Source organism: Microtus oregoni, unplaced genomic scaffold (assembly GCF_018167655.1).
Source record: "Microtus oregoni isolate MIOR12 unplaced genomic scaffold, Mior012 000219F_ref0000284, whole genome shotgun sequence".
Classification (NCBI taxonomy): Eukaryota; Metazoa; Chordata; class Mammalia; order Rodentia; family Cricetidae; genus Microtus; species Microtus oregoni.
This window is the reverse complement of record NW_024544887.1, coordinates 172,286-198,560: the sequence shown is the minus strand read 5'-3', so window position 1 is coordinate 198,560 and position 26,275 is coordinate 172,286. Positions and strand designations below refer to the sequence as shown.

General features: G+C 37.2%; 1 protein-coding gene across 1 annotated transcript in view; it reads right to left on the bottom strand.

The window, feature by feature from the left end:
- The window catches only part of LOC121445593 (bromodomain and WD repeat-containing protein 3), a gene marked incomplete at its 3' end in the record, with an annotated part of 85,672 nt that overhangs the window by 57,214 nt on the left and 2,183 nt on the right, over nucleotides 1–26,275 (bottom strand). The window contains exons 5-6 of the mRNA XM_041647740.1: nucleotides 18,616–18,766; nucleotides 18,113–18,211 (exon numbers count right to left, since the gene is read on the bottom strand). Coding sequence (XP_041503674.1) covers nucleotides 18,113–18,211; nucleotides 18,616–18,766 — 250 coding nt within the window. The remainder of the gene's footprint in view (nucleotides 1–18,112; nucleotides 18,212–18,615; nucleotides 18,767–26,275) is intronic.

The following is a 26,275-nucleotide window of genomic DNA, read 5'->3' as shown; positions in this document are numbered from 1 at the left end:
GTGTTCAAAAGTTCCTTATATAAAATAGCACAAAAACCTCTGTAATGCTTAGGGGAGAATAATAACAAAAGAGTCTATACAAGAGCAGTAGAAATGTACTTTTTTCAATACTTTCAATCTCTTTGGGGTAAATCTAAAATAACATGCATACGACAAATAAACATAAAATAAGACATTCAGATCAGTAGCAGTAACGGCTAACTGGATATCTGCTTGACTGGAACACCAGCTTTGAAAGCACAGGGCTGGCTGAATCAAAAAATAGAAATGGGAGTTGTACCATCTACATCTGACTGGTCCACTATCAAGTTTTTGTCTCCTATTCTTATAAACAATCGCTCAAAAACTCTTTTTGTTTGAAAGGGAAAAATGCTTCCGCTAGGAAACAATGATTCCTTGGGACTTCAAGTCAAGACTGCTACACAGAAACTTTGTGATCACACTTCCTAGAAGCAAACAGGCAAAAGAGAGTAGAGTAACTGACTGGCTTTTCAAATTAACCAGAAGAAATTGGACTCCCACTGTGCAAAGGAAGCAAGCAATTGAACATGTGTGGAATATAGGAATGCCTGTAAGATGTTTTAGTGAACATTCATTACTCAAAACACAAACTTTCAGGCACCAGATCTGTATATGGTGCACAGACACACATAAAACATCCATACACATAAAAATAAATAAATCTTTAGAAAAAACAAAAACTAAAATGGATCAATAATCAGAGAAACTTAATGAGACAGAATCAACAAAAGAAAATCAAATACAAATTAGTTACCTAAAATAATATGTTCAAAAAAAATAAAAATAAGTTATCAATATTAAGATAGATCAAAAATAGTGAAAACTTATTATGCTTGAAGGCAGGCTATTTTAAAATACGGAGTTGGAGGGGGCTGAAAAGATGGCTCAGAAGTTAAGAACACTGGCTACTTTTTCAGAAGAGCCAGGTTTGATTCCCAGCACCCACGATTCCAGTTCCAGGGACTCTAAACCCCCTCTTCTGACTACTCTAGTTGTGGCATATGGTAGGTGTACAGGCATACACACAAAATAACATAAATAAATATTAAAGACTTTAAGAAAAAGGAGGTTATAGAGAAAGTATAAAACAAGTTCCAAAACAGGTACAATTTAAAATATAAGTAATATAAACCGGGCGATGGTGTCACACGCCTTTAATCCCAGCACTTGGGAAAAACCAAAAAAATAAAAAATAAATAAAAAAATAAAAGCTGTCTAGAATACACAAAGCAATAACATGAAATACTAAAAATGGAATCGCCAAAAGCTTTCACTCTAAAATTTGTAATTTCTTTTATTGTCTTTTTTTGTTTGTTTGTTTGTTTTTCGAGACAGGGTTTCTCTGTGGTTTTGGAGCCTGTCTTGGAACTAGCTCTTGTAGACCAGGCTACAAGATCCGCCTGCCTCTGCCTGAGTGCTGGGATTAAAGGCGTGCGCCACCACCACCCGGCTTTTTTTGGTTTTTTGAGAAAGGGTTTCTCTGTAGCTTTGGAGCCTGTCCTGAAACTCACTCGGTAGACCAGGCTGGTCTCGAACTCACAGAGATCTTCCTGCCTTTGCCTCCCGAGTTCTGGGATTAAAGGCTGTGCCACCACCGCCCGGCACGCACCTTTCGTCCCGACACTCAGGAGAAGTACTAGAAAAACCAGCAGTGGTATAGATGTCCGTTAACCTGGAGTCCGGAAAGCAACAGAATCCCTGAGAGTCTACTTCAACAATCAATCCCTAGATCCCCCAGAGTGGAAGAAGAACTGACTCCTACAAGTCACCCTCTTACCTCGACGGGTACATCATGGCATATGAGTGTGCACACACACTAAACAAACGGGAAAACAATGGACTGGGAGTGGAACCTGGGCAGGAGATACTTATCTAGCATGTAAGAATCCCTGAGTTTAATAGCAGTCAGAAAAATAAAACTGCATCTGGATCAAATACATACAAACGGTTTGCCTGTCACCATTCCCTAATAATAATTATACAGCATTTGAATTGTTGCAAGAATTAGTAATAATCTAAAGGCAATTTTAAATATATGGGACAAAATATAAAAGAAATGTTAAAAAACTATGTGTTTATTTATTTTATTTTACTTTTGGCAGTGCTGGCAATTAAATCCAGGGTCTTATGCACAGTAATAAAGGTCTATATCACTAAATTAGAACCATAGCATGTCTGTGTCATACAAGGACCTTGAGCACTAGAGGAGGATGGTCCTAGAACCAATTTCCCATGATACTAAGTGACTGCTGTATAAGATTAGCAATTGAAACAGTTCGGGGTAAGGGTTAGGTAGAAGAGGTGGGCGTGTTATAAAAAGACAACATAATGAGCCCTTTTGGAGATGAAAATTCTCCACCAATAGTAGAGGGAAACACACAAGTGATAAAACTATATAGAACTTTAATGTGCTTACACAAACCTAAACAACTCCAAGAACGCAAGTACAAAGAAAAGGAAGCCATCTGACATTACCGTAGGCAATCTCTTCCGTTTTCAACTAAACTCTCAGATTACTAAATTAATATCCCTTGCCTTTAGATACTCCACAATAGCCTCAAAAAACAGAAGTTAGAGTTGGGTGGTGGTGGCGCACACCTTTAATCCCAGCAGTCCTGGAGGTAGAGGCAGGCGGCTGTCTGAGTTCAAGGCCAGCCTGAGCTACAAGAGCTAGTTCCAGGACAGGCTCCAAAGCTACAGAGAAACCCTGTCACGAAAAACCAAAATATAAAAAAATAAATAAAACTTAGAATAAATCTAATCAAAGAACTTTAAGTCACTGAAACAATAAACTGAAGATGATATCCAAAGATGAAAAAGACTTCCTATGTTCATAGACTGGTATTGTGAAGATACCCATCTTAACAAAGGCAACCTATAGATTCAAAGCAATTCCCATCAAAATTTCAACACAGTTCTGTATTAAAATTAAAATGATAACTGTAAATTTCAGAAAAAAATATAAACACCCAGCACAGTCAAAAGAATCATGAAAAAAACCTGCTGGCAGATCACCACCGCAGATTTCAAGTTAGACTACATAGCTATAGCAATACAGCAGCATGATACGCAAACAAGACACATACTGATCAGTAGCCTAGACCAGGATCCAGCTAGAATCCTACACTCATACAGCTGCCTGACTTTACAGCCATCTAATTTTAAGAAATAGGTAAATATCTTATACTGGCTAAAGGACAGTATCTTTAATAATTGATGGTGGTGAAACTGGATAGCTTCATAGAGAAGAATGAAAGTCGATTTTCTCTGAGCCTACACAAAACTAACCTCAACATAGCCCCTGATACCATGCATGGGAGGGAATAGGACAGAACTCATCCACCTTTCACTTCCAACAGTATTATTAGAATCTATGATTCAAATCTGTTGTGAAATAAGTGAGAAATGTCCTCATCAGTTCCCATCTGGTGGCTGATGAAGAGACTGTGAAACCTTTAGGATGCTGAGCCTCACTGGAGGAAGGGGATCACTGTGGTAGGCAGGCTTCTGCAGTTTTATATCCCCCTCTGCTCTTCATCCATTCTCTGATTCTTGATTCACGGGGATGTGGGAAGTCTCAGACACATGCTTCCATGCCTTTATCTCCCTGAAGGACTGTATTTCCTGAAATCCAGGAGGCAAACTAAAACCCTCTTCCCTTATGTTACTTTTTCTCAGGGTACTTGGTCACAGCAATGAGAAAAATGATTTAATATAATTATAAATTACACTTGCATAATATTCAAGAGTTCAAAATGTAACTCCAACACATCTCATTTGAGTATGCAGTAATCCTGATAGCTCTGAAAGCAAGTATTTTCTTCCTTTTTATGAGGAAATCAGGAAATACGAAATGCTACCTAGCACCAGAATGAATAAATGGCGAAGTCTGTACTGAAGCCAGGTTTGCAGATTTCAGTGCCTGTTTAATAACATTACAGACTATACAACTACCGTGACCATAAAAATACATAATGCTAACAATAAAAAATCTGTACTATATACATGTGTGTACATATATACACATCCTTCATCTGCCAGACACTTAACACAATCAGCAGAGCTGGCTTCTACTAGAGAGATCAACAAGACTCAACCATATCAAAGAATATTCCACAAAGATAACTTCAGGGCTGCTACACCACTAACTACTTTATTCATTTATCATATTAAAAGAAGTTAATGTTAAAACTTTTTTCCACAAGTGAGGAAGCTTGAGTTGTCAACAACAAAATGTTTCTCTCCCTCTCCCCCCAAAATTTAACTCAACAGATTAAGAACACCTCCAAAGGGTCCCCAAGTCACAATATCAACAAATCACAATCGGCAGGTCATATTCTTTACAAGATTTATAAGACTGTTTTAAAATAGTCCAAACGTATCCGGGACTGAAAGAGTCAATCAGTGAGGACTGAAAAAGACAAGCCCTAAAATTAATCAAACTTGGGAGGAGAGACACAGATAAAGCCAGCTGCAAAGTTAATAGGAAACATTGCTTTACCCAAGGTTACACAGCAATTTTAAAATACCAGTAATGAATTTCCCGCTCACTACTGTTTTCTTACCAATGATAAGCCGAGACTCATTTGCTATTTTCATTTACTCCAAGAAAGACGTATCTAACTCCTAAACTAGCTTTGCTTAATAACAATTTCCAGATAATTCTCTTTCCCTAATTTGTCTCAGAAACAGCTACCAATCTAGAACTGATCTGGCTTCCTTTATTCCCTCCTAAGAAAATTTAAGCCAAATGTTATAAAGCTGTGCCCAACCCGCAGAGACCTTCTGTGGTTCCATGAACTTACTCCCTCACTCTGTAAAGGATAAATCAGATTTTGTCAGATTACAGGCTATCACGTGGTTGTCTTTACTGAGTGCACTTTAAATAGAAAACTTAACTGACTTACCCTATATAATGCACAATTTAGTACTGACAAAGCTCCTATCCTGAGTAGAGTTTCTGAGCCTAAAACAAAACTCCAAGAAAGAACTCACTAAATTTTGATACATATTATTTTGATAAATATGATAATATGATAAATATTGTGATCAATAACTGTAAGAAACATGGGACTTAAGCAAAGCCAGGTAAATTTTATATCAGCTGTGAGAAAGTATATTATCAAACTAGCACCAAAAATCACATAAAATCAGAAGTGTACAAAATGGTGACAATATCTGATTTTTTTCACATGACTCAGATAACTCTTGGGAAATTTCATCTGCCCTTGACAATCTGATAATAGGTTCTATATACTGTCCATGAAAATCTTTTGTAGTTTTCTAGTTTTTAAATGCTTTAAAATTATATAAAAATAGAATGCTCCTAATTTTCTTAAAAGACACTGAAAGACAAACCAATTATTTTCACTTTTATAAAAATGTCACTTGGCTAATGTTCATTACTTTTATTTTAATAAGAATGGAGTACATATTTGCAACCTTAAGCACAACAGTGACTATAAATACAATGGACAGTAACAGACTAGGAAACAGCTCTGTCAAAAGCCCTGGGAAGGCTGGTGAGACACTGCAGGAGGCAAAGGCACTCGCCACCAAGCCTGACTCACTGAATCCAATGCCAAGGACCCATATGGTGGGATTAATTCTCTGACCTCCTCCACATGTGCCCCATGCTTTGTATGTGTGTAGGCGTTGGTGGGTGCACACACACACACAAGAATCATCACAACCTCTGAGCTACAAAGTGAGTCTCTCTCAAAAAGTTTCAAAACAAAAAGAAAACAACACAAGAGGTCATTCTTACTGGAAACAGTAAGTTGGTGCTATAGTTCAGTGGGACAAAAAGTATGTAACATGCAAAAAGCCCCAAGTCCCATCTGAAGCATGGTAGGAAGCCAACCAACCAACCAACCAAAGAAAACATCAAATTCAGCATCAGCTCTACAGCTGCAAAAGAGTAGGAAGCCTGAGTAAAGCTTTAATTTTTTTGAGAAATGCTTTAATAACAAGACAAATTAACATGCACTAAATTTGAAGGTGCTAGGAAAGGAATAAAAAGAAATTTGAATAAAAGCTGGAAGGTCTAATAGATACATAAAAACTACAGAATAATTCTTTCGTCAATTTAATGTTACTATGGATCAAATTATATCTGTAAAAACTTTATCACTCGTACTAAAATTCTAGTTTTCAAAGATGATGCCAAATCCATCCCATAGTTTTCATCTCCAGCACAAATTAGATAACACCAGTTAGTACAATAGGCTTACTAGGTAATGGCCACATATTCAATTACTGCATAGGTAATACTGAGTTACAGAAAACAAAAGAACCAACAAACAAGAAAAACTTAATCACTTTCTCCAGTTCTGCTCAACCTTTCTGTCAGACTCTCTGCAGTTACTTAAATGTAATATAAGTGAAACTCTAAATATTGTAATTTTGTTTTGAGACAGGGTCTCTCTGTAGCCCTGGGTGTCCCAGAACTCTCTATATAGACCAAGCTGGCCTTGAATTCAGAAGTCCTCCTGCCTCTGCCTCCCCATTGCCCCAATTAAAGGCCTGCCCCACCACAACCAGCTTGCATTTGCATTTTTCTTCTTAACCTTTTAATCCTCCTTTAAATCTTTAAACCTCATTTGGTTATTAAACCCAGAAGTTTTGTATACACTTTTCTCCAATTTAACGCTTCTTTACAACTTGCTTTGTTAAACTATAAAGTTATATTTCTGTAAAGTATTTGGCTAAAGGTATAATGCAAAAAGAAAAGGACTAAAACATTTTGTAAATATATATAAGAAAAGTTGTTCAGAACAGACTTAAAGAAAATATTTTCATTATATTTTATATGATGAAAAAGAGTCTAAAATCTGTTTTAAATATACTAAAAATTTCAGTTTGTATATAAAATCTACATATATATATATATATATAATATTTAACAACAATTAATGAAAAAAGAGGCCATGAATTTGAAAGAGAAGGAGGGGTATATGAAAGGGTTGAGGGAAGAAAAAGAAGGAATGGTGTAATAATATAAAATGAATAAGGTACTAAAATTACTAATCCTAATATTTCTACAATACTGAGTCCAGAAATGCGTGTAAAGGGCTAGAAACTCAGCTGTACAAACAATGCATTTAAAGCGGGTGTTTCAGTTTCCAGGTGGCAGTAATCACAGCACTTGCATCCCTTTAATATTTAGGAAGCACTCAAGGTAGCACATGCAAAAGACTGAGTTGATATTTCCGTTGGAATTACTTGCAGGTGTGACAAACAGAAAAGCAAAGACTTGAGAAGCAACTTACTACATGCACAATTATCTAAGTACAAATAGGAGGAAAAGTAAATGGAGGGAGGCAACGAACTTAAAACAAAGAAAAAAACATGACCCAAGGATAAGACATGGGAACTACAGAAAATTAGGGAGGAAGAATGATAAATATTTCTGCCATAACCACAGTCATCTACTCAAGATAAAAAAAAAGAGTTTAGCTTAAGTAAAGTACTTTCTTCAAATTTACAAGTATATATTAAAAAGAGGCAGATTTCCCACCTCGAAGTAAATTCCGGCATTAACTATGACACATGTAATGGCCAGTAAGTCGCGAGACAATCAATGCTAAATGGAAGCCTATGTCAACCTGTAAATAATAATTTGACTTTAGAATTAATATAAGCCTCCTAAGGTGTACACAATGTAAATTAAAGGCATGCTATGTAAATTACAGCATCTAGCTATAAGTTAATTGGACTGGAGATAAAAGTGAAAAAGTTTAAAACTAGACTCTTGATGCATCACGCCTTTGACTCAGCCTAGACATACAAAAGCATGCATATTTCTTTTGGGGGAAGAGCGTCAATATCTAACCAGATGAGTTAAGTCACACTGTTGCCCTTCTAAGAGAAACTGTATGACAATTATTTTCATATGAAAATAGGATTTCTAAACATTTTCCATGACAGATAATAATTACTAGTTCTCAAAAGCCACACTGAACTTCTAATAGTACTTCTCTAATAACAAACTAGCTTAGCAGTTTGCATAAAATTTTAGTCTTAACTACCAGTTCCCATTAACAAACATTAATTTTTTTAATATTTATTTATTTGTTATGTATACAATATTCTGTCTGTGTGTATGCCTGCAGGCCAGAAGAGGACACCAGATCTCATCACAGATGGTTGTGAGCCACCATGTGGTTGCCGGGAATTGAACTCAGGACCTTTGGAAGAGCAGACAATACTCTTAACCACTGAGCCATCTCTCCAGCCCCAAATATTAATATTTAAAAGGATGAAGAAATATCAAACATTCAGTGGTACTAGGGTTAGACCCCCAAGCACTACCACAAATATTATATATGCCCCAGTATTTAAGTTATATTCAGTATTTATAAGGTTTGAGATTGGTTCAAGTTTCTTCCTGACTTAATCTTGGCACAATGAAAACCCAACTGGATTAGACAAGCACCCAGGTAATGAAATATCACAACTGGAGTATAAATAAAAATGTAAATCTTATAGCCATCTCTTCTTTTAAGATTTCTTTTCATTTGCATGAGAGTTTTTTGATATGTATGTCTGTGCAACATGTGAATACCTGGTAGCTGTGGAGGTCAGAAAAGGATACTGGCTACCCTGAAACTGGAGTAATAATGGCTGTGAACAGCAATGTGGGCAGTGGGAACTAAACTCAGGTCCTCTGCAAGAGCAGCAGGTACTCAGAGCCACTGAGCTAACTCTCCCACCCTTACAGTCATAGTTTAGAAATTTAGAAAGTCACCCTTGATCAAGGTAACCATATATATATATTTAAAGTGGTATATTAGCAGATATTGAGAATGGTCTCTGGGAATTAACTCCTAAATTCCTTCAATATGCTCCCTCACCTCCATTTCATTAAACTGCTAAGCATCATCACTGAATAACTGCGCAAAGGATAGGAATATTGGAATAAACAATGTATCATGGTGTGGCGGACAGGTGAGATAAGACATTTTATTTTTTAATTCATTGAGCATGGGTGTTTCTCCGCATGCCCTCTTAACCACTGAGACATCTCCAGTACTCAAACATTCTGCCTCCCGAGTGCTGCGAAAAAAGGCCTGTGCCACCACCACCAAGCAAGTGCTGGGACTAAAGGCCGGTGTCACCACCGCCCAGCAAGGTCTGTAATTTTTATGCAGAAAAAAAAAATGTTTAACTTTTCATGGTTTGATTTCTAAGATCATATCATACCAAATCTTTTTTAATTCTCGGATAATGTCATAAAGCATATAATCACATTCTTTTTTTTAAGTGAAAGTTTTACAGCAATGTTTTGCCAAATCAATGCAATTCTGACCTTGGGGGCTGGAGCGATGTCTCCATGGTTAAAATTGTACTTGGCAAAACACTGCTGTAAAACTTTCATTTTTAAAAGAGGATGATAAAAGTAAACTCTTTGAAATTCTCAAATAATTAAAAAAAATAAACGAATTAGCAAGCGCAAAGCCCTGGATTCAGTCTGAAGCACCGCATAAAGCCAATCATAGTGGGGCATAGCTATGATTCCAGTTCATAGGATGGAAACAGGAGAATCATGCCAGGAGCAGAAGGCATCATCTGCTACACAGGAAGTACATGTCTAGTCTGGAATACATGAGACCCTACATCAAAAACATATTTATTAATGGGAATTTGGCTTAGTGACAAATAAAGTACTTGCTCAAAATATGTGTACATAAATTACTGGTGAAATTCTAAACATAAAATGAAAAGAGGGATATATCCATTTTTGATACTTAAAAACCCTCTTTAAAACAGACATCTATAGAACATTCCACCCAAACACAAAAGAATATACCTTCTTCTCAGCAGCTCATGGAACCTTCTCTAAAACTGATTACATACTCAGTAACAAAACAAACCTCCACAGATACAAAAAAAAATGGAGTAACTCCCTGTGTCTTATTGAATCACCATGTATTAAAGTTAGAATTTGACAACAATACTACTCTCCTCTCAGAAAGACCCACATTGGAGCACTGGACTGAGCTCCCAAAGTCCAGTTTTAGAGTGTGAGGAATGAGAATATGAACAAAGAGGTCAGGACCATAATGGGTTCACTCACTGAAACAGTCTAACTGAGGTTATGGGAGCTCATCAACTCCAACCGAACTGGGAAGAAACAAGCATAGGACCAAACTAGTTCCTCTGAATGTGGTTGACAGTTGCATGGCTGGGGCAGACTGAGGGGCCACTGGCAGTGGCACCAGGATTCATCCCTACTGCATGTACTGGCTTTTTGGGATCCTATTTTTTTTGTATGTATACCTTGATCTGCCTAGCTATAGTAGGGAGGGCCTTGGACCTTCTCAAAAGCAATGTGCCTTACCCTCTCTCAGGAATGGATGGCGGTGGGGTGGGAGGGTATGTGGAAGTTATGGGAGGAGGGGAAAGAGTGGGAACTTAGATTCGTACTTTTTTAAAAATCTAATAATTTTTTAATAAAGAAAATAAATTATTTATTACAAAAAACCCTCTTTAAAGCAGGAATAGAAGGCAATATCTTAAAATTGATTCAATAAAAACATCTATGATGGCCGGGAGTGGTGGCGCATGCCTTTAGTCCCAGCACTCAGGAGGCAGAGGCAGGTGGATCTCAGTGAGTTCGAGGCCAGCCTGGTCTTCAGAGCAAGTTCCAGGACAGCCAGGGCTACACTGAGAAACCCTGACTTGAAAAAAAACAAGAAAAAAACATTTATGATGATACTTAGTGATGAAAACTGCCTAGGTTTAATCTTAAAACAAGGAACAAAGTAAGGACATCCTTTCTTACTACTTCAACCAACTACTGTATAATGCAAGAAAGAAAATTTTAAAAGACGAATAAAGTAAACCTATGTTTCTGAGTTGACATCATCATCATCCACATAAACCATTTCAAGGTATCTTTTTAAGTCACCGAATTTAATAAATGAATATCAAAGGGCTATATTTGTAGTAATTGAACAGTGGATTGTAAAATTTATGAGGGATAAGGATGAGAAATGTTGAAACAATTTTGAAAATCTTTTGACCTTGTGTTAGGCAACAATTTCTTAGATACGACACACACACACACAAAAAAAAAAAAACCTATACTTTAAAAAAAAAAACTGACAAGCTTCTACAAAGATATCAAAAGCTTCTGTCCTTTTAAAGACTTAAAAAATGCAAAAATAACCAGAGACTGAACCAAAATATGAAAAAATTGTAACCAAAATATATTATGAACCCATTAAGAAAAAGGCAAATCATTTTGAAAATGAACATAAGATACTTTTATGAAGAAACAGGCAAATATGCACATAAAAATCAAATAATTGGGAGGCAGAGGTAGGCGGATCTCTGTGAGTTTGAGGCCAGCTAGCTCCGGGACAGGCACCAAAGCTACAGAGAAACCTGTTTTGAAAAACCAAAAATAAATAAATAAATAAATAATCATACAAAAATTGGTGAGGATATGAAGCAACTGCAATCTCTATCACTGGTGGAAATGAAGATGGGATTACCACATTAAAAAATGTACTAGGGTTTCTTTTGGAGGTAGGGGTTAGTTTTTTGAGAAAGGGCCCCTCTGTGTAGTCCTGGCTGTCCTGGAACTCGCTTTGTAGACCAGGTTGGCCTCAAACTCAGAGATCCACCCGCCTTTGTCACCTGAGTGCTGGGATTAAAAGCCTGTGCCATCAGGCCTGGTGATTCCAGTTTCTTATAAAATATCCATGTACTTGGCCTCTGATCCACCAATTCTACTATGTATTTACCTCCCCAAATGAAACCATGTGTGTGAATATACCTATACAAGAAGATTTAAAGTAGCTTTATTCACAATAGCCAAAATCTGAAAAGAATCCAATAATGGATTGAGCTAAACAAATAGGACATAATATATTAATACAATACAATACTACTGAGTAATAAAAAGGAATGCTACTGGTATGAAATGGCTTAAATCTCACCGGGCAGTGGTGGCACACCCCAGCACTTGGGAGTCAGAGGCAGGCGTATCTCTGTGAGTTCGAGGCCAGCCTGGTCTACAAGAGCTAGTTCCAGGACAGGCTCCAAAGCTACAGAGAAGCCCTGTCTCAAAAAACCAAAAAAAAAAAAAAAAAAAGAAAAAAAAAGAAAAATAAGAAATGGCTTAAATCTCATAAACCACTCATCTAAAAGAAACCTGATAGAACCCAGAATTCAGGAGCTACTCAGGAGAATGACTGTACTTCAAAGCCAGCCTGGTCTCCATAGCAATTTCTAGGTGAAACTAAGCTACACTAACAAGATCTTGCCTGAAAAAATTATCTATAGGCTCAGTGCGGTGGTGGTGCACACCTTTAGCCCTGAAAGACAGGAGCAGGTTAATCTTTATGTGTTCAAGGTCAAGAACTTGATAGGGGAATAAAAACAAGATAAGAGGATGAACCTGATCTAAGTAGTGAATTCAGGGCCAGCCAGACACAAGGAATTCTAAAAAAGGAAATATATAACCACAGAAAAGACTAGTCATTTTCAGGGGTTGAGACAGGACTTCAGAAAATGATAGAAACATTATAGCCTTTAGTATTCTGGAAGTTACATTAATGCATACATTTGTCAAAATCCAGTAAACTGGACAGTTTAAAAGGGAGAATTTTATTCTATCACTATACCTTAATGTACATTCCTTTATAAAAATATCTAGGCCTGCCAGGCAATGGTGGCACACGCCTTTAATCCCAGCACTCAGGAGGCAGAGGCAGGCAGATCTCTGAGAGTTTGAGTTCAGCCTGGTTTACAGAGCTAGTTCCAGGACAGGCTCCAACGCTACAGAGAAACCCTGCCTCAAAAAAAAAAAAAAAAAAATAGCTAGGCCTTGTACCAAAAGCCTTTGATCTTAGCTATATGGAATACTGAAGAAGCAGGAAGAACCAGCAAACTGAAGGCCATCCTAGCCTGGAGCAAAACACTGTCTCAAAATAAAAATATTAAAAAGATAGCTTCAGACGTGTCTCAGTGTTAGAGAGCTTACCTAATATGTATGAGGCCCTAGCTTCAACCCCAGCATCAAAAACAAAAACAAAAATAAATGATTGATTGATAAATATACAGATTCTAAAAAGTTATATAGCTGGGTGGTGGTGGTACACACCTTTAATGCCAGCACTTGAGAGGCAGAAGGCAGGGGGATCTCTGAGTTCTATGCCAGCTTCGCATACATATGAAGAGTTCCAAGACAGTCAGGGTTACATAGCGAGACCCTGTCTCAAAACAATGCAATATAGCTAATTACCTACTTTTGCAGCTCAGTAAGTATATTTGAAGTATGATAACATCTGACGACAAACATGATACGGTAAGAAAAACAAGAAGAAAAGCAAATTATCTTTAGCCAATTATATGACTTCCCTGGATTTTGTTCAAGTTTCTATGTTGCAAACAGGGGGGCTATAATCTAGTATCCCAGATATATTCCCTAGAAATATGAAGAATCTTTACTTCCTTCTTGTTTTGAGACACTAACTCCCTGAGAAGACCAATCTGGCCTTGAATTTAAGACCCAGAAAGACAATTATCACATGTACTCACTCATAGGTGGCTTTTAAACATAAAGCAAAGAAATCAGCCTACAAACCACAATTCCAGAGAATTTAGACAACAATGCGGACACTAAGAGACTTACATAGATCTAATCTACATGGAAAGTAGTAGAAAAAGATCTCTTGAGTAAATTTGGAGCATGGGGGCCTTAGGGCAGGGTTGAAGGGGAGTGGAGAGGTAGGGAGGGGAGCAGAGAAACAAGCAGAACTGAATAAAATTAACAAAAAAAAGAAGAGACTGGCCTGACTCTGCTTGAATGCTATGACTAAAGGCTAACACCACTACATCCTGCCTATTTCCTTTCTTTAGTCTCTTCCTTCTTGGTCTAATTACAGGAGAAATACCATCATTAGGTAAAGCACAATACACTTTACATATGAAAGGCGCCCTACACTTTACAGATTTTTTTTTTGTATTGTTTGGACACAACTGCTTTCCATATTCAGTAGACTAATGTTGAAGTTTTCTCTAGTTGTTAGATTCTTCTTATAGAGCGGTTAAGTCTTATCTCGTTATAGTTCTGTGTTAGACTGGTTATCTGTAAGACCTTCATTTAAAACTAGCTATGGTGAGGTGGGTACGGTCATACAAGCCTGGAATCTCAACACTTTGGGAGGTGGAGGAAGAAAGATGGAAGAAAGATTATGACTTAAAGGTCAGCCTTGGCTACAAAGCCAATTTGAGGCCAGCCTTTCTCAAGGAACCAAAAATCGAATGAATGAATGAATGAATGAAGTAAGCTACAGAGCAATGTCCTTCACAATGAGAAAACTTCCTGAAATTAAAAACATTTTTGAAATATGGTCTGTCTCTGTAGTCTTGGAAATTGCTATGTAGACCAAGCTGGTCTTGAAATAACAGAGATCCATGTGTCTCTGCCTCCTGAGTGCTAAAAATCTTTGTGTTATTTTATTTTCTCACAGTGCCCAGTCCAGCCTCAAACTTGCTAAGAAACCAAAGATTATCTGGACTCAGATCCTCCTCCTGGAACTTCCTAAATCCTGGAGATTACAAAATTTGGATTATAGGAATGTATTACCACACCTGGTTTTGACGTCACAAATTTTAAAGATTTGATACTCATATTCTTTGCTTTCTTATTTAAATAAAAATTTTTATCATGGTCTAAATTCTAAATCTCTTAAACTTAATCTTAACTAATTTAGCTAAATCTTTTAAATTTAGGCCTCTTAAACTTGACCAGTATAAGTACTATGTGAAAACCGATTTAGATCTAAGATCCTCTCCAAATACAAGGTAGATTTTAAAATTTTAAAAATACTAGCAAATCGCTAATTACTAAGCAATTACTTTTTTCTTTTTTTTTAAAGAATTATTTATTACGTATACAGTGTTCTGCCTGCATGTTTACCTGCAGGCCAGAAGAGGAAGCCAGATCTCACTGCAGATGGTTGTGAACCCACCATGTGACTGCTGGGAATTGAACTCAGGTCTGGAAGAGCAGTCAGTGCTCTTAGCTGCTGAGTCATCTCTCCAGCCCCCAAGCAATTACTAAAAGAATCCACACTACCTGGCAGAAGGTTGAAAGACTATGCCTAGTTCAAACAGGAGATGCAAAAGCATTTGCATCACATTTGTAAACTCAATACTCAGGCTGAAGAAGGATCTAAGATCACTTCTCAGAAAAACGAAGCAACAACAATAACAAAGCAAAAACAAGGAGCAGAAGTGTGGGGTCTGTGGCTCGGTGGTAGAACAGTTACTAGTGCATGAAGCACTGCGTTCCACCCCAATTCCACAGAAAGAAAGAAAGATAAGAACCAATCGGGACACAGTGGCTGAGGGCTCCCCTGGGCTAGACATTAAGATCTTGTCTTTAAAAAAAACAGTAAGTAAATAAAGACCTAGGAGTGGTGAAGCCTGCCTTTAATCCCAGCACCAGAGGAGCAGAGGCTGGTGGGATCTCTGTGAGCTTCACAGCACACATCAGAGCTATACAGTGAGAAACTACCTCAAAATAAATAAATAAATAGACAGACAGATAGATAATAAAAAAAAAACACAAATAAGATAAATATGACTTTTTAACAGGAGGGTGCCAGCAAGAGTAGGGGATGGCGAATAGAAGAACAGTCAAAGAGGGGAACGAATTAGAACAAAGTATAACAATGCCATGTATGTAGAAAAATGACAAAATGAAACTCATTACTTGGTAATGTTAACTTAAACTGTTTAGGGTTTTTTTTTTTTTTTTTTTGGACAGGTTTTTTTTCCTCTGTAGCCCTTGCTGTACTGGAACTCATTCTATATGCCAGGCTGGCCACTAACAGAGCTTTACCTCCTCTGCCTCCTGGGCACTTGGATTAAAACCATACACCACCACTGATGGCTAAATTTTTAATTTAAGAACTTAAAGTAAGGCCCAACGATGGTGGTGCATGCCTTTAAACCCAGTACTTGGGACGCAGAGGCAGGCAGATGACTGGTCTATAGAGTGAGTTCCAGGAACGCCAGGGATACATGGAGAAAAACACTATCTTTAAAAAAAACGTAAAGCTTGGCATTGTACTACATAACACCATTAGTCCTAGCATTCGGAACAAAGAGGCAGGTACATATGTCTTTGAACACAAATAAGTTCATGAGGAAAAAAAGCCTTCCTCAAGTCAATAAATTATAAATAAAAAATACTGGTATATAAACTATCCCTGACAAACTGAAAAAAATATTATCAGCAACACAAATCGATTAAGACCTAAGCCAGTTGTCTATTTTTCCAGTAACATTCAGGCTATGAATGTTAGCAATGCACTCCTAAGTAACCAATTTCTCTTATGAAGTTTTACATTTCATCAATGATTTTGGCTAATTATCTTTTAAAATAATCTCTACTATCAATATATTTAACCCCAAGGGGTTAATATGTTCTGTTAACTTACTGTATTTGATAGTATAATAGTATTCCCTTTGAAAAACTGTTCATAAACAGGGATACATAGTGAGACCTAGTCTAATTTTTTTTTAAAAGCCAACAACAAAAAGTGTTCCAGTCTTTTTATTTGAAAATTATCCATCCAAATTTTAAGGCACAGTGTGTAAACACTATGAACTATAGAAAAATATATAATTTTTATGGAAGCAGAATGACATTCCAGCACCTTTGTTTTACAAGCACTTTGTAAATCTTAGTTCTAATCACAATATATTTAGACTGAGATCTACCATCTTGGTAGACTAGTAACTAGTAATTCTTTGAGGCGATTTGACTAAAGATGTCCCAAGAACAACTAGGGATGTGAATTTCTGTAAACTAGAACTAAAAGCGGGGATATTTTGTCTTAAAATAATAGAGCAAGGTGTAGTGAGTGGTTCATGCCTCTAATTCCAAGACTCAAGAGACAAGTTAGAACACTGCCTGGTTACACAGCAAATTCCAATCCAGTATGGGAAACAGCAAGACCGTGTCACAAAACAACAAGAAATAAATAGAAAGATGACTGATAGAAAATACATAACATCATTATAAACTTGGCAAGGAAATATAAACAGAACATACATTTGGTTCCTTCTGAAAGCTATCTTTAAACAGTTCCCTGTAAAATTTTGTGGAAACTCAATAAAGAGACATAGAAATAGAAAACCATATGGCTAAAAGCACCCATACTATATGTTCAAAAATATTTCAGAGGCAAGGAACCACTATAATCTCAACATTTGTGAAGTAAAAGCAGAAGTGATCAGGAACTCAAGATCATCCTCTGCTACAGTGAACTGTAGGTTAACCTGAACTACAGAAGATCCTGTCTCAAAAATAAACCAAGTTTCTGCAAAGAAGGAAATGAAATGCAAAAAATAGATCACCTTTTACAAAATGACATTTGCTTTAGGTAGAAAATCACTTTAAACATATAGCCCTGGGGTGCCATGAGATGGCTCACTGTGTAAAGGTACCTGCAGCAAAGCCTGCTGACCTGCATTTGACACAAGACCTAGATGGTAGAAATCCAAAAATTCCAAGTTGTTTTCTGACCTCCAAACTTGTGTAGTTGCATGTATGAATGCACACGCACGTGCACCCACATTCATACAAACAAACAAACAAACAAACAAATAAATAAATAAATAAATAATATTTTTTAGTTAGATGTTCCCATTAAGAAACTTTGTAGGGCTAGAAAGAAAACTTAGTGGCTAGGAGTGCTTGCTCTTCCAGAGCACCTGAGTTTAGTTCCCAGCTACTGGGTGGCTCACAACTGCCTGTAGCTCCACCTCAGCAGGATCCAACACCCGCTTCAGGCCTTCTCAGGCACCTTCAGGCCTATAGTATACATATACACATACACACACACATACATAAAAATCAATCTTCAAAAAAAATTAACTCAAATAATGTAAACAGTTTGTTTATACTTTAAACTCAATCGCGATGTCTACTTTTTGCTATCAAAAGAGTTCAAGAATGAATCAAGATCCAGGACAGCCAGAGTTGTTACAGAGAAGCCCAGTCTTTAAAGCAACAAGTAAAAAGAATCAAGAATATGTTCATAACTTGCATGATATCACTTACCCACATTTGGAGGTTTCACATAATTTACAGGTAGTTCTGGAGGTCTACCTCTGTGTAGAGCTGCAAAGGCAGACCCATTCCATAGTGTACTCTTACAGTCTATATGAAAAGACCAAAGTCAGTTAAGGAAGAAAGAAACAAACAAACAAAACAAACAAAAACATTTTTTCCACCACTCAGCACAAAACGACCTGATTTTACACCTTTAGAAATTCAATTGTAACCAGGTGGTGAGAGAGCCAGCAAGACCTCTGTGAGCTTGGTCCACAAAGTAAGTTTCAGGACAGCCAGGGTTGGTACACAGAGAAACCCTAGCTCAAAACACCAAAAAAAAAAAAAAAGGAAAGAAATCCACTTGTACATTTAGAAATTTATTAAAATACAGCAAGATCACACAAACTAAAAGAAAGTATTCTTTAAAGACATATGAATATTCATTTGAAACTGCATTGATCTCTGAATCTTCCTCTATAGCAGTGTTAAATATTTAAAAGAGTCCTTACCTTTGGCATCCCGTAACAGAGACTGCCGACCAACACCTAGTAATGTCTGTACCCCAGGGACACTCTGAGGGATCTCCTTATCTAACAAGGGACCAATCCTCTCACAAATTTTAAGGAGGTAGTCTGGAGGAATGTGTGCATTGGCTGCCACCTAGAAACCATGAAGAGAGCACAGGGAAAAACACTTAGTTCTAAGGTATCAACTCATTCCATAGTAGAGCAAAGTATTTTAAAATATGAAATCAAGAAAATGAAAATTAATAATCTAATATTTGAACTAATTTTAAGAAACAGGCACACACAACGGGGCTGGACAGATGGCTCAGCGGCTAACGGCACATACTACCTTGCAGACAGTTTAGTGCCCACATTGGATAGCTTACTGCCTATAATGCTAGGAAACCTAACACCGCTGCCCTACACACACACACACACACACACACACACACACTTAAAATAATTAAAAATAAATCTTTAAAAATGAAAGACACAAAATAAGCAAGGAATATTTAAATGATGCCATAGCACAATTTACAAAGCACAAGCCTCTATTCTACAGATTAAATCACTTTAACCTAACGCTGTTATAAAATGTGGTACAAAATAGCAAACACGATCATGTCAAGAAAAAACATAAAAAGTGATGTGTAAACTCTCTGACTTCATTTATTCAGTACTGAGAAGTAACTGGTTAAGAAAAGAATCTGGAATCCCAGCACTCGGGAGGCAGAGGCAGGCGGATCTCTGTGAGTTCGAGGCCAGCCTCGAACTACAAGAGCTAGTTCCAGGACAGGAACCAAAAAGCTACGGAGAAACCCTGTCTCAAAAAATCAAAAAGAAAGAAAGAAAGGAAGGAAGGAAGGAAGGAAGGAAGGAAGGAAGGAAGGAAGGAAGGAAGGAAGGAAGGAAAGAAAGAAAGAAAGAAAGAAAGAAAGAAAGAAAGAAAGAAAGAAAAGAAAAGAAAAGAAAAGAAAAGAAAAGAAAAGAAAAGAAAAGAAAAGAGAAGAAAAGAATCTGGGCCAGGCGATGGTGGCGCACACCTTTAATCCCAGCACTCAAATCTCTGAGAATTAGAGGCCAGCCTGGTCTACAGAGTGAGTTCCAGGACAGGCTCCAAAGCTACAGAGAAACCATGTCTCGAAAAACCAAAAAGAAAGGAAAGAAAGAAAGAAAGAAAGAAAGAAAGAAAGAAAGAAGAAAGAAAGAAAGAAAGAAAGAAAGAAAGAAAGAAAGAAAGAAAGAAAGAAAGAAAGAGAAAGAAAGAAAGGAAGGAAGGAAGGAAGGAAGGAAGGAAGGAAGGAAGGAAAGAAAGAAAGAAAGAAAGAAAGAAAGAAAGAAAGAAAGAAAGAAAGAAAGAAAGAAAGAAAGAAAGAAAGAAAGAAAGAAAGAAAGAAAGAAAGAGGGGGGGAGGGAGGGAGGGAGGGAGGGAGGGAGGGAGGAAGGAAGGAAGGAAGGAAGGAAGGAAGGAAGGGAAAAAAAGAAAAAGATTCTGAGGCAAAAGTCAGGCAGATCTCGTTTGGTGAGTTCAAGCCCAGCCTGGCAGTTCAAAGCCCCCTAAGGGGACTTAGTAAGATCTTATCTCAAAGAGAAAAACAGAAAGGACTACTAGTGCCTAGCAAAGTGGCACATGCTTAAAATTCCAGCACTTGGGGGTTGAACCTGTTACAAAAAATTACAAAACTTACAAAAAGTTTAAAGCTAACATGCACTTAAGTACTGTGTAGCAGGTAAATCTAACATGCACTAAGTACTGTGTTGCACGTCAGCCAGAGCAACATAGCAAGACTTTCTTAAAAGTACTAACAGGTATGTATCACCACACCCAGCATTTTGGGGCAATTGTTTTCGTAAGCCTTTGCCAAAATTAACTGTAATCTAGTAAAATAGTTAGAACCTAGGCAATGGTCATGATATTCAGAAAGAACAGCGACCATGTTGCTTCAGGTTTGTACTCAGAAAGTTCAGCTTCAGGTTTGGATCAAAAGTCAAGGAAATACTTTGCATTATTGTTCATATCTTCAGTTTGGTTTAACAACCAAATACTTATAAAGAACTCTACTTCATTAAAATATGCAAATAATATTAAAATCAAAGCACCTGGTGATTCAGTCTAAAAATATGATCTATAGAAACTGATATCCTAATGTCTCGTACATAACGACCGTTCACATTAGCTTATTTAATAAGTATGCCTCATGTACATATACAGTATCTGAAAGAAAAAAGCCTTATAGCACTATATATATATGTGTGTGTGTATATATACATATATATATATACATATATATATAAACCATGCAAATTTCCCAACACTCTTGGAGAAACTGAGCTCCTTATAGCAAGTAAATGCTATATGGGAGACTCTACATGGATGTCTTTCTTGGCAAATATTTTCTGGCCCTTGACTAACTTAACAATTATTTGCACTTGTTATAAAACCTTAAATAAGGCCGGGCGGCGGTGGTGCACGCCTTTAATCCCAGCACTCGAAAGGTAGAGGCAGGCGGATCTCTGTGAGTTCGAGGCCAGCCTGGTCTACAAGAGCTAGTTCCAGGACAGGCTCCAAAGCTACGGAAAAACCCTGTCTTGAAAAAAAAAACTTACATAACTACCTTAGAGGTAGAATATACCTAGTGATACATGATGCCCTCCCCCAAGCTCCTCAAAAAGATTTCACTGCCCTAAGAGAAATGACAGTCCCTGTGGAGAAAACAAACTAGAAAATAGAAATAAATCAAAACTCAAAGAGCCAGAGGTTAGTATAGAGACCTAAAGAAGCAAAAAGAGCCGGACAGTGGTATAAACACCTTTAATCCCAGCACTCAGGAAATAAGGGCAGGCAGATCTCTGAGTTCCAGGCCAGCCTAGTCTACAGAGTAAGTTCCCGGATGGGCCAGGGCGACACGGAGAAACCATGTCTGGAAAAACTCAAAGCAAACTAAAAGAACCCAGCAAAAATAAAGTATCTGGTTTTTCCCCTAGAGGTAAGAGGAACTGTGTCTCTTAAATGTTCCCTAATTAATATTAGGTTTACTTAAAAGTCAGGATTGAATCATAAACTCACATCTTAAATCTTTTGACAACTTTATAGAAATAAAAATGTCTCATTTTCGGATGATTATGTAAAAAAGTTACTGTGAAATGGGATAGGTGTGCAGAAACATACATAGTAACTGGTTCTTCTCTATAAGCAGAACTAATGTGCTGCACTCTTGCTCCCCCCCTTCTCTCTCTCTCTCTCTCTCTGTCCCCCCCCCCTCGGTTTTTTTTTTTTTTTCCAGACACAGTTTCTCTGAGTAACAGCCCCTGGCTGTCCGGAATTTGGTTTCCAGACCTGACCCACCTGCCTCTGCCTCCTAAATGCTGGGATTCCAGGTGAGTCACCAGGTCTGGCTCCCAAGAGCTCTGCAGCAGCACAGGTTACAAGGAGTTAAGACTCCCTGCAACTCTCCTTCGGAATGTTAATCAGTATTAATAGAATTTCTTTCTCTACTAGCTTCAAGATTTCCCCAGGAAAAAGAAACTTTAAACAACCCTGGGCCTGGGGCACACTTCTTAAATCCCAGCACTGCAGAGGCAGAGGCAGGCAGATCTTGGTGAGTTCCAGTCCACTCTGGTTTACACAGCAAGTTCCAGGACAACCAGAGCTAAGCTACAATGTAACACTTTCTAAAGACAACAAACAAAAGAGGACGGAAGGGGAGGAAAGAGTGCTAAAGGGGCTCTAAACCTGAATGAGATAAAAATCAAGAAAAGTACAGAGGCAACTTCTATATTCAAGAAGTTGCTCAGTGGTGAAGGTACAAGGAAGGGAATAAACTCAGTCTACGCTACCAGCTTAAGTAATCTCTGTGTATGAGTGTGTATGTGTATGTGTGTGTGTATATACACAAATACAGTATTTGCAAATGTACATGAAACAGTAAAGTGTCTTTAAATTGCTATTTGTTACCAAACAGTTTCCTAAGTAATCCATAAGCAATTGAAAAAATGCACTCAAATTTACTAGCAGTCATGTGAAAAACATGACAAAGATAATTTCAGGCTGGAAAGACGGCTCGGTGGGTAATGTGCTCCCCATACCATCAGGAGAACTTTAGTTGGGATCGTCAGTACCCATGTGCACGGCAGCATGGCTTTGTAATCCTAGCCTTCAGGAGATGGACACAAGAGAATCCCGGGGTTTCCTGACCAGCTACTGTAGCTGAATCCAAATTGTAGACTCTGTGAGAAGTACTGCCTCAAAATAAGGTGTATGGACCAAATATTAGGAAGACACTTTCTTTACATGAATGAAATTGTTAAAGGATCCATAAAAGATATTCTATTAAAAATAGTAAGGAATGCTGAGAACGGGAGAAATAGTCTTTTCCAGGGAAGAGCAGAGCAATTGGCTATACAATACCAAATGGTCAGCCCTGAAAATATACATACAGTTAACATACCGACTCAGAAGGTTATATTTAGGAATATATATGTATATACAGATACATATATTCGTGCAACTACAAATAATGAAAAAAAATCATGAATTTGAAAGAGGAAAAATAAAGGGTATACAGGAAAGTATGGAGGGAGAAAAGGGAAGGGAAAATAATGTAGTTATAAACCAAAAATAAAAGAAAAAAACTAAAAAAAAAAAATACGCTGGTGCTTACTAAAAAGTAAAAGAAAAACCCATAGAGCAACTGGAAGAAAGTCAACCTCTGGCCTCCACATATACAGAAAACAAATTCAGATGCTCACATACATATTCACACATATCTCCCCTAATTCTCTCTCTCACACACACAGGGAAACAGGGATGACTTCACAGCAAAATTTTGTAAGCAGAATTCATAAAATCAAATTCTTACCTCCCTCTCATCTACTCTCTTCACTTATTAATACTACCTCACATGAACTGAGATTCCACTTTTTCCAGAAATATCAAATAAATCACCAGAACAATTTTAATCACTAACGTGTGTTCCCTACAACCAAATCTAGTTTAAGTAAGTGCTAAAAACCTGTTTACGTGAGCACCAACAGGTACAATGACTCAGTAAGTCAATAGCAACCCCAGGTTCCAGAGACTGACAACTCTACCATATCATTCACTGTTAGGACAACACACTGCATTGGACTTGAGGAGCAAATGTTTTGGGTTTCACATGCTCCATTCTGTTCTTCGTAACTGTGACTGTGTGTCATAGAGCAGATTTTAAATCCCACATGTTTAAATTGCTCCCATGCTTACACAGTCCATAACTATGCTACCAGCACTCAAAAATAGTCTGCTCTTCTAGTAACCAATTTAAGCTATTGTTAGCAATTAGACAAAAGTTGGGCAAGGTAAGAGAGGAATATAGGTATGTCTGGAATGCTAATATATTGTTTTAAAGTAGTTGTTATGAATCAAATGACCATATGAAAACACTCTTAATAGAGCTAGGGCTGTGGCTCAGTCATAGTGCTTGCCCTGTATGCATGGTTCATTTGGTTTAATCACCAATACTACCAAAAGAGTTTTAGAGCCTGAATGTCTTATGCAAAGATGCAAATTCTTAGAATGACAATAATTATACTCTTTTTACAGACACTAATGAACATATAATCTTTTTTGAGCATATACCTTTGATACATTTATTTTAATATTATTGCCTCATGTATTTTGTATATTAAAGGTAATGTAACCTATGTCATTCTAATACAATTGCTAACTAGTGCTTTCAATTTCATGGATGAAAAATGTGAACAAGGGGGATACAAAAAAAGAACAAAGTTCATAATATAAAACTTTAAATGAAAAAAGCAAGGGTACATGGTTTATATAGTCAAATATAAAAATTCCTCTGCATATCAAAAAAAAATTTTTTTTTTTTTTTGGTTTTTCGAGACAGGGTTTCTCTGTAGCTTTGGAGCCTGTCCTGGAGCTAGCTCTTGTAGAGGATCAGGCTGGCCTCAAACTCACAGAGTGCTGGGATTAAAGGTGTGCGCCACCACAGCCTGGCTCAAAATTTTAAATATATATAAAAAAGGTCTCGAAATGTAGCTTATGCACAACACCCTTGATTCCATCGTGTGTGTGTGTGTGTGTGTGTGTGCGTGTGCGCGTGCACATGTTTATGAAAATGTAGCCAGGCACATGGTGGCACGTGCCTGCTGGGAAGACTGCAGAAGAAGGAACATAAGTTTGAAGCCACCACAGTATCTCAAATTCTACACCGAACTTCACAAATCCAAGGAAACTTTGTGTAACAATACCAAATAAATAAATACTGATTAGAAGAAATGCTGTAATCCCAGCATTTCTAAGGCTGAAGCAGGGGGTTGCTTCAAGCTTGAGGCAAGCCTGAACCACATAATGAGCTCTAGGTTAGCCTACACAGCAGCGTGTGACCCTGTCCCATCAAACAAGCTAACAAAACAGAAATATATGAACGAATGACATCAAGTCCATAGAAACTGATAAATGCCTTAACAATAATTTTAAAAAGTAACTTTTAGCCGGGCAGTGGTGGCGCACGCCTTTAATCCCAGCACTCGGGAGGCAGAGGCAGGCAGATCTATGTGAGTTCGTGGCCAGCCTGGTCCAGAAGAGCTAGTTACAGGACAGGAACCAAAAAGCTACAGAGAAACCCTGTCTCAAAAAATCAAAAAAAAAAAAAAAAAAAAAAAAAAAAAAAAAAAAAAACAAATAAAAAGTAACTTTTAAGGGTTAAGCAAGCCTAGTACTAATAAAGAAAATTCTATTTAAATCAACTCAGGCCTTCTGGAAAGTGGTCTTCAATGTATGATTAAAGCTACAAAGCTGATGAGCTCCTTTGACCTTATTCAGAAATCCACTTTAGAGAGCAAAGTCCAAGGGACTTGGGGAGAAGGTAGCAGGAAAAGACCACCTAATTATGCAAAAATATTAGTGAAAAAAAATCACTGTAACTTAGAAGATCAATTGGAAATTGAGGACAAATCATAGTATCTAAAATACAACTAAATTGTTTTTTCTTACCATAACAAGGCTGGCTATGCAAATAACACTAGTCATGCAAAAGCACTGCCAGAAAGACAAAGCAGAAAATGGACAGACTGCAACTGTATAAAAATTTGCTTTTACAGTTTAAGAAAGGACTAGTAAACTGGTATTAAAATTGGGTGGTAAGGAGAAATTTTTAATTACTTGAATTCCTATTGCATTCGTTTTGAAAATATAGTTTTAAGTTTCCTTTTGCCATTTGCTCAAAATATAATCTACATGCACACACATATGTAAACTGGAAAGGGAAAATGTAAAGAAAAGCACTATCCATAAGTCAAACTATTTTCAAATGTGTATCAGTAGTTACCTGATAAAACATATTTTAGTGAATACTTTGGTTTTACGTTCTGTGGTACAAGTTGAACTCATATCTAACAAGAGCAACAACATAAAACTTCTGGCCAAAAATTAAAAGAAATAACAGGTATTCAGAAATAATTTATAACCATCTGAAAAATTATAACCATTAACATGGTGACATTTACTCTTATTACAATTGTACCATTTGTTGATTTGTAAAACAGTCAGTAGATTCTGTAACAATTTACATGCTTCACTCTTGAAATACTGTACACAAAAATTATCAAAAGGAATACCTCAGGAATTTAAAGGTTTTCTTATTACAATATAATTTTAAATAAA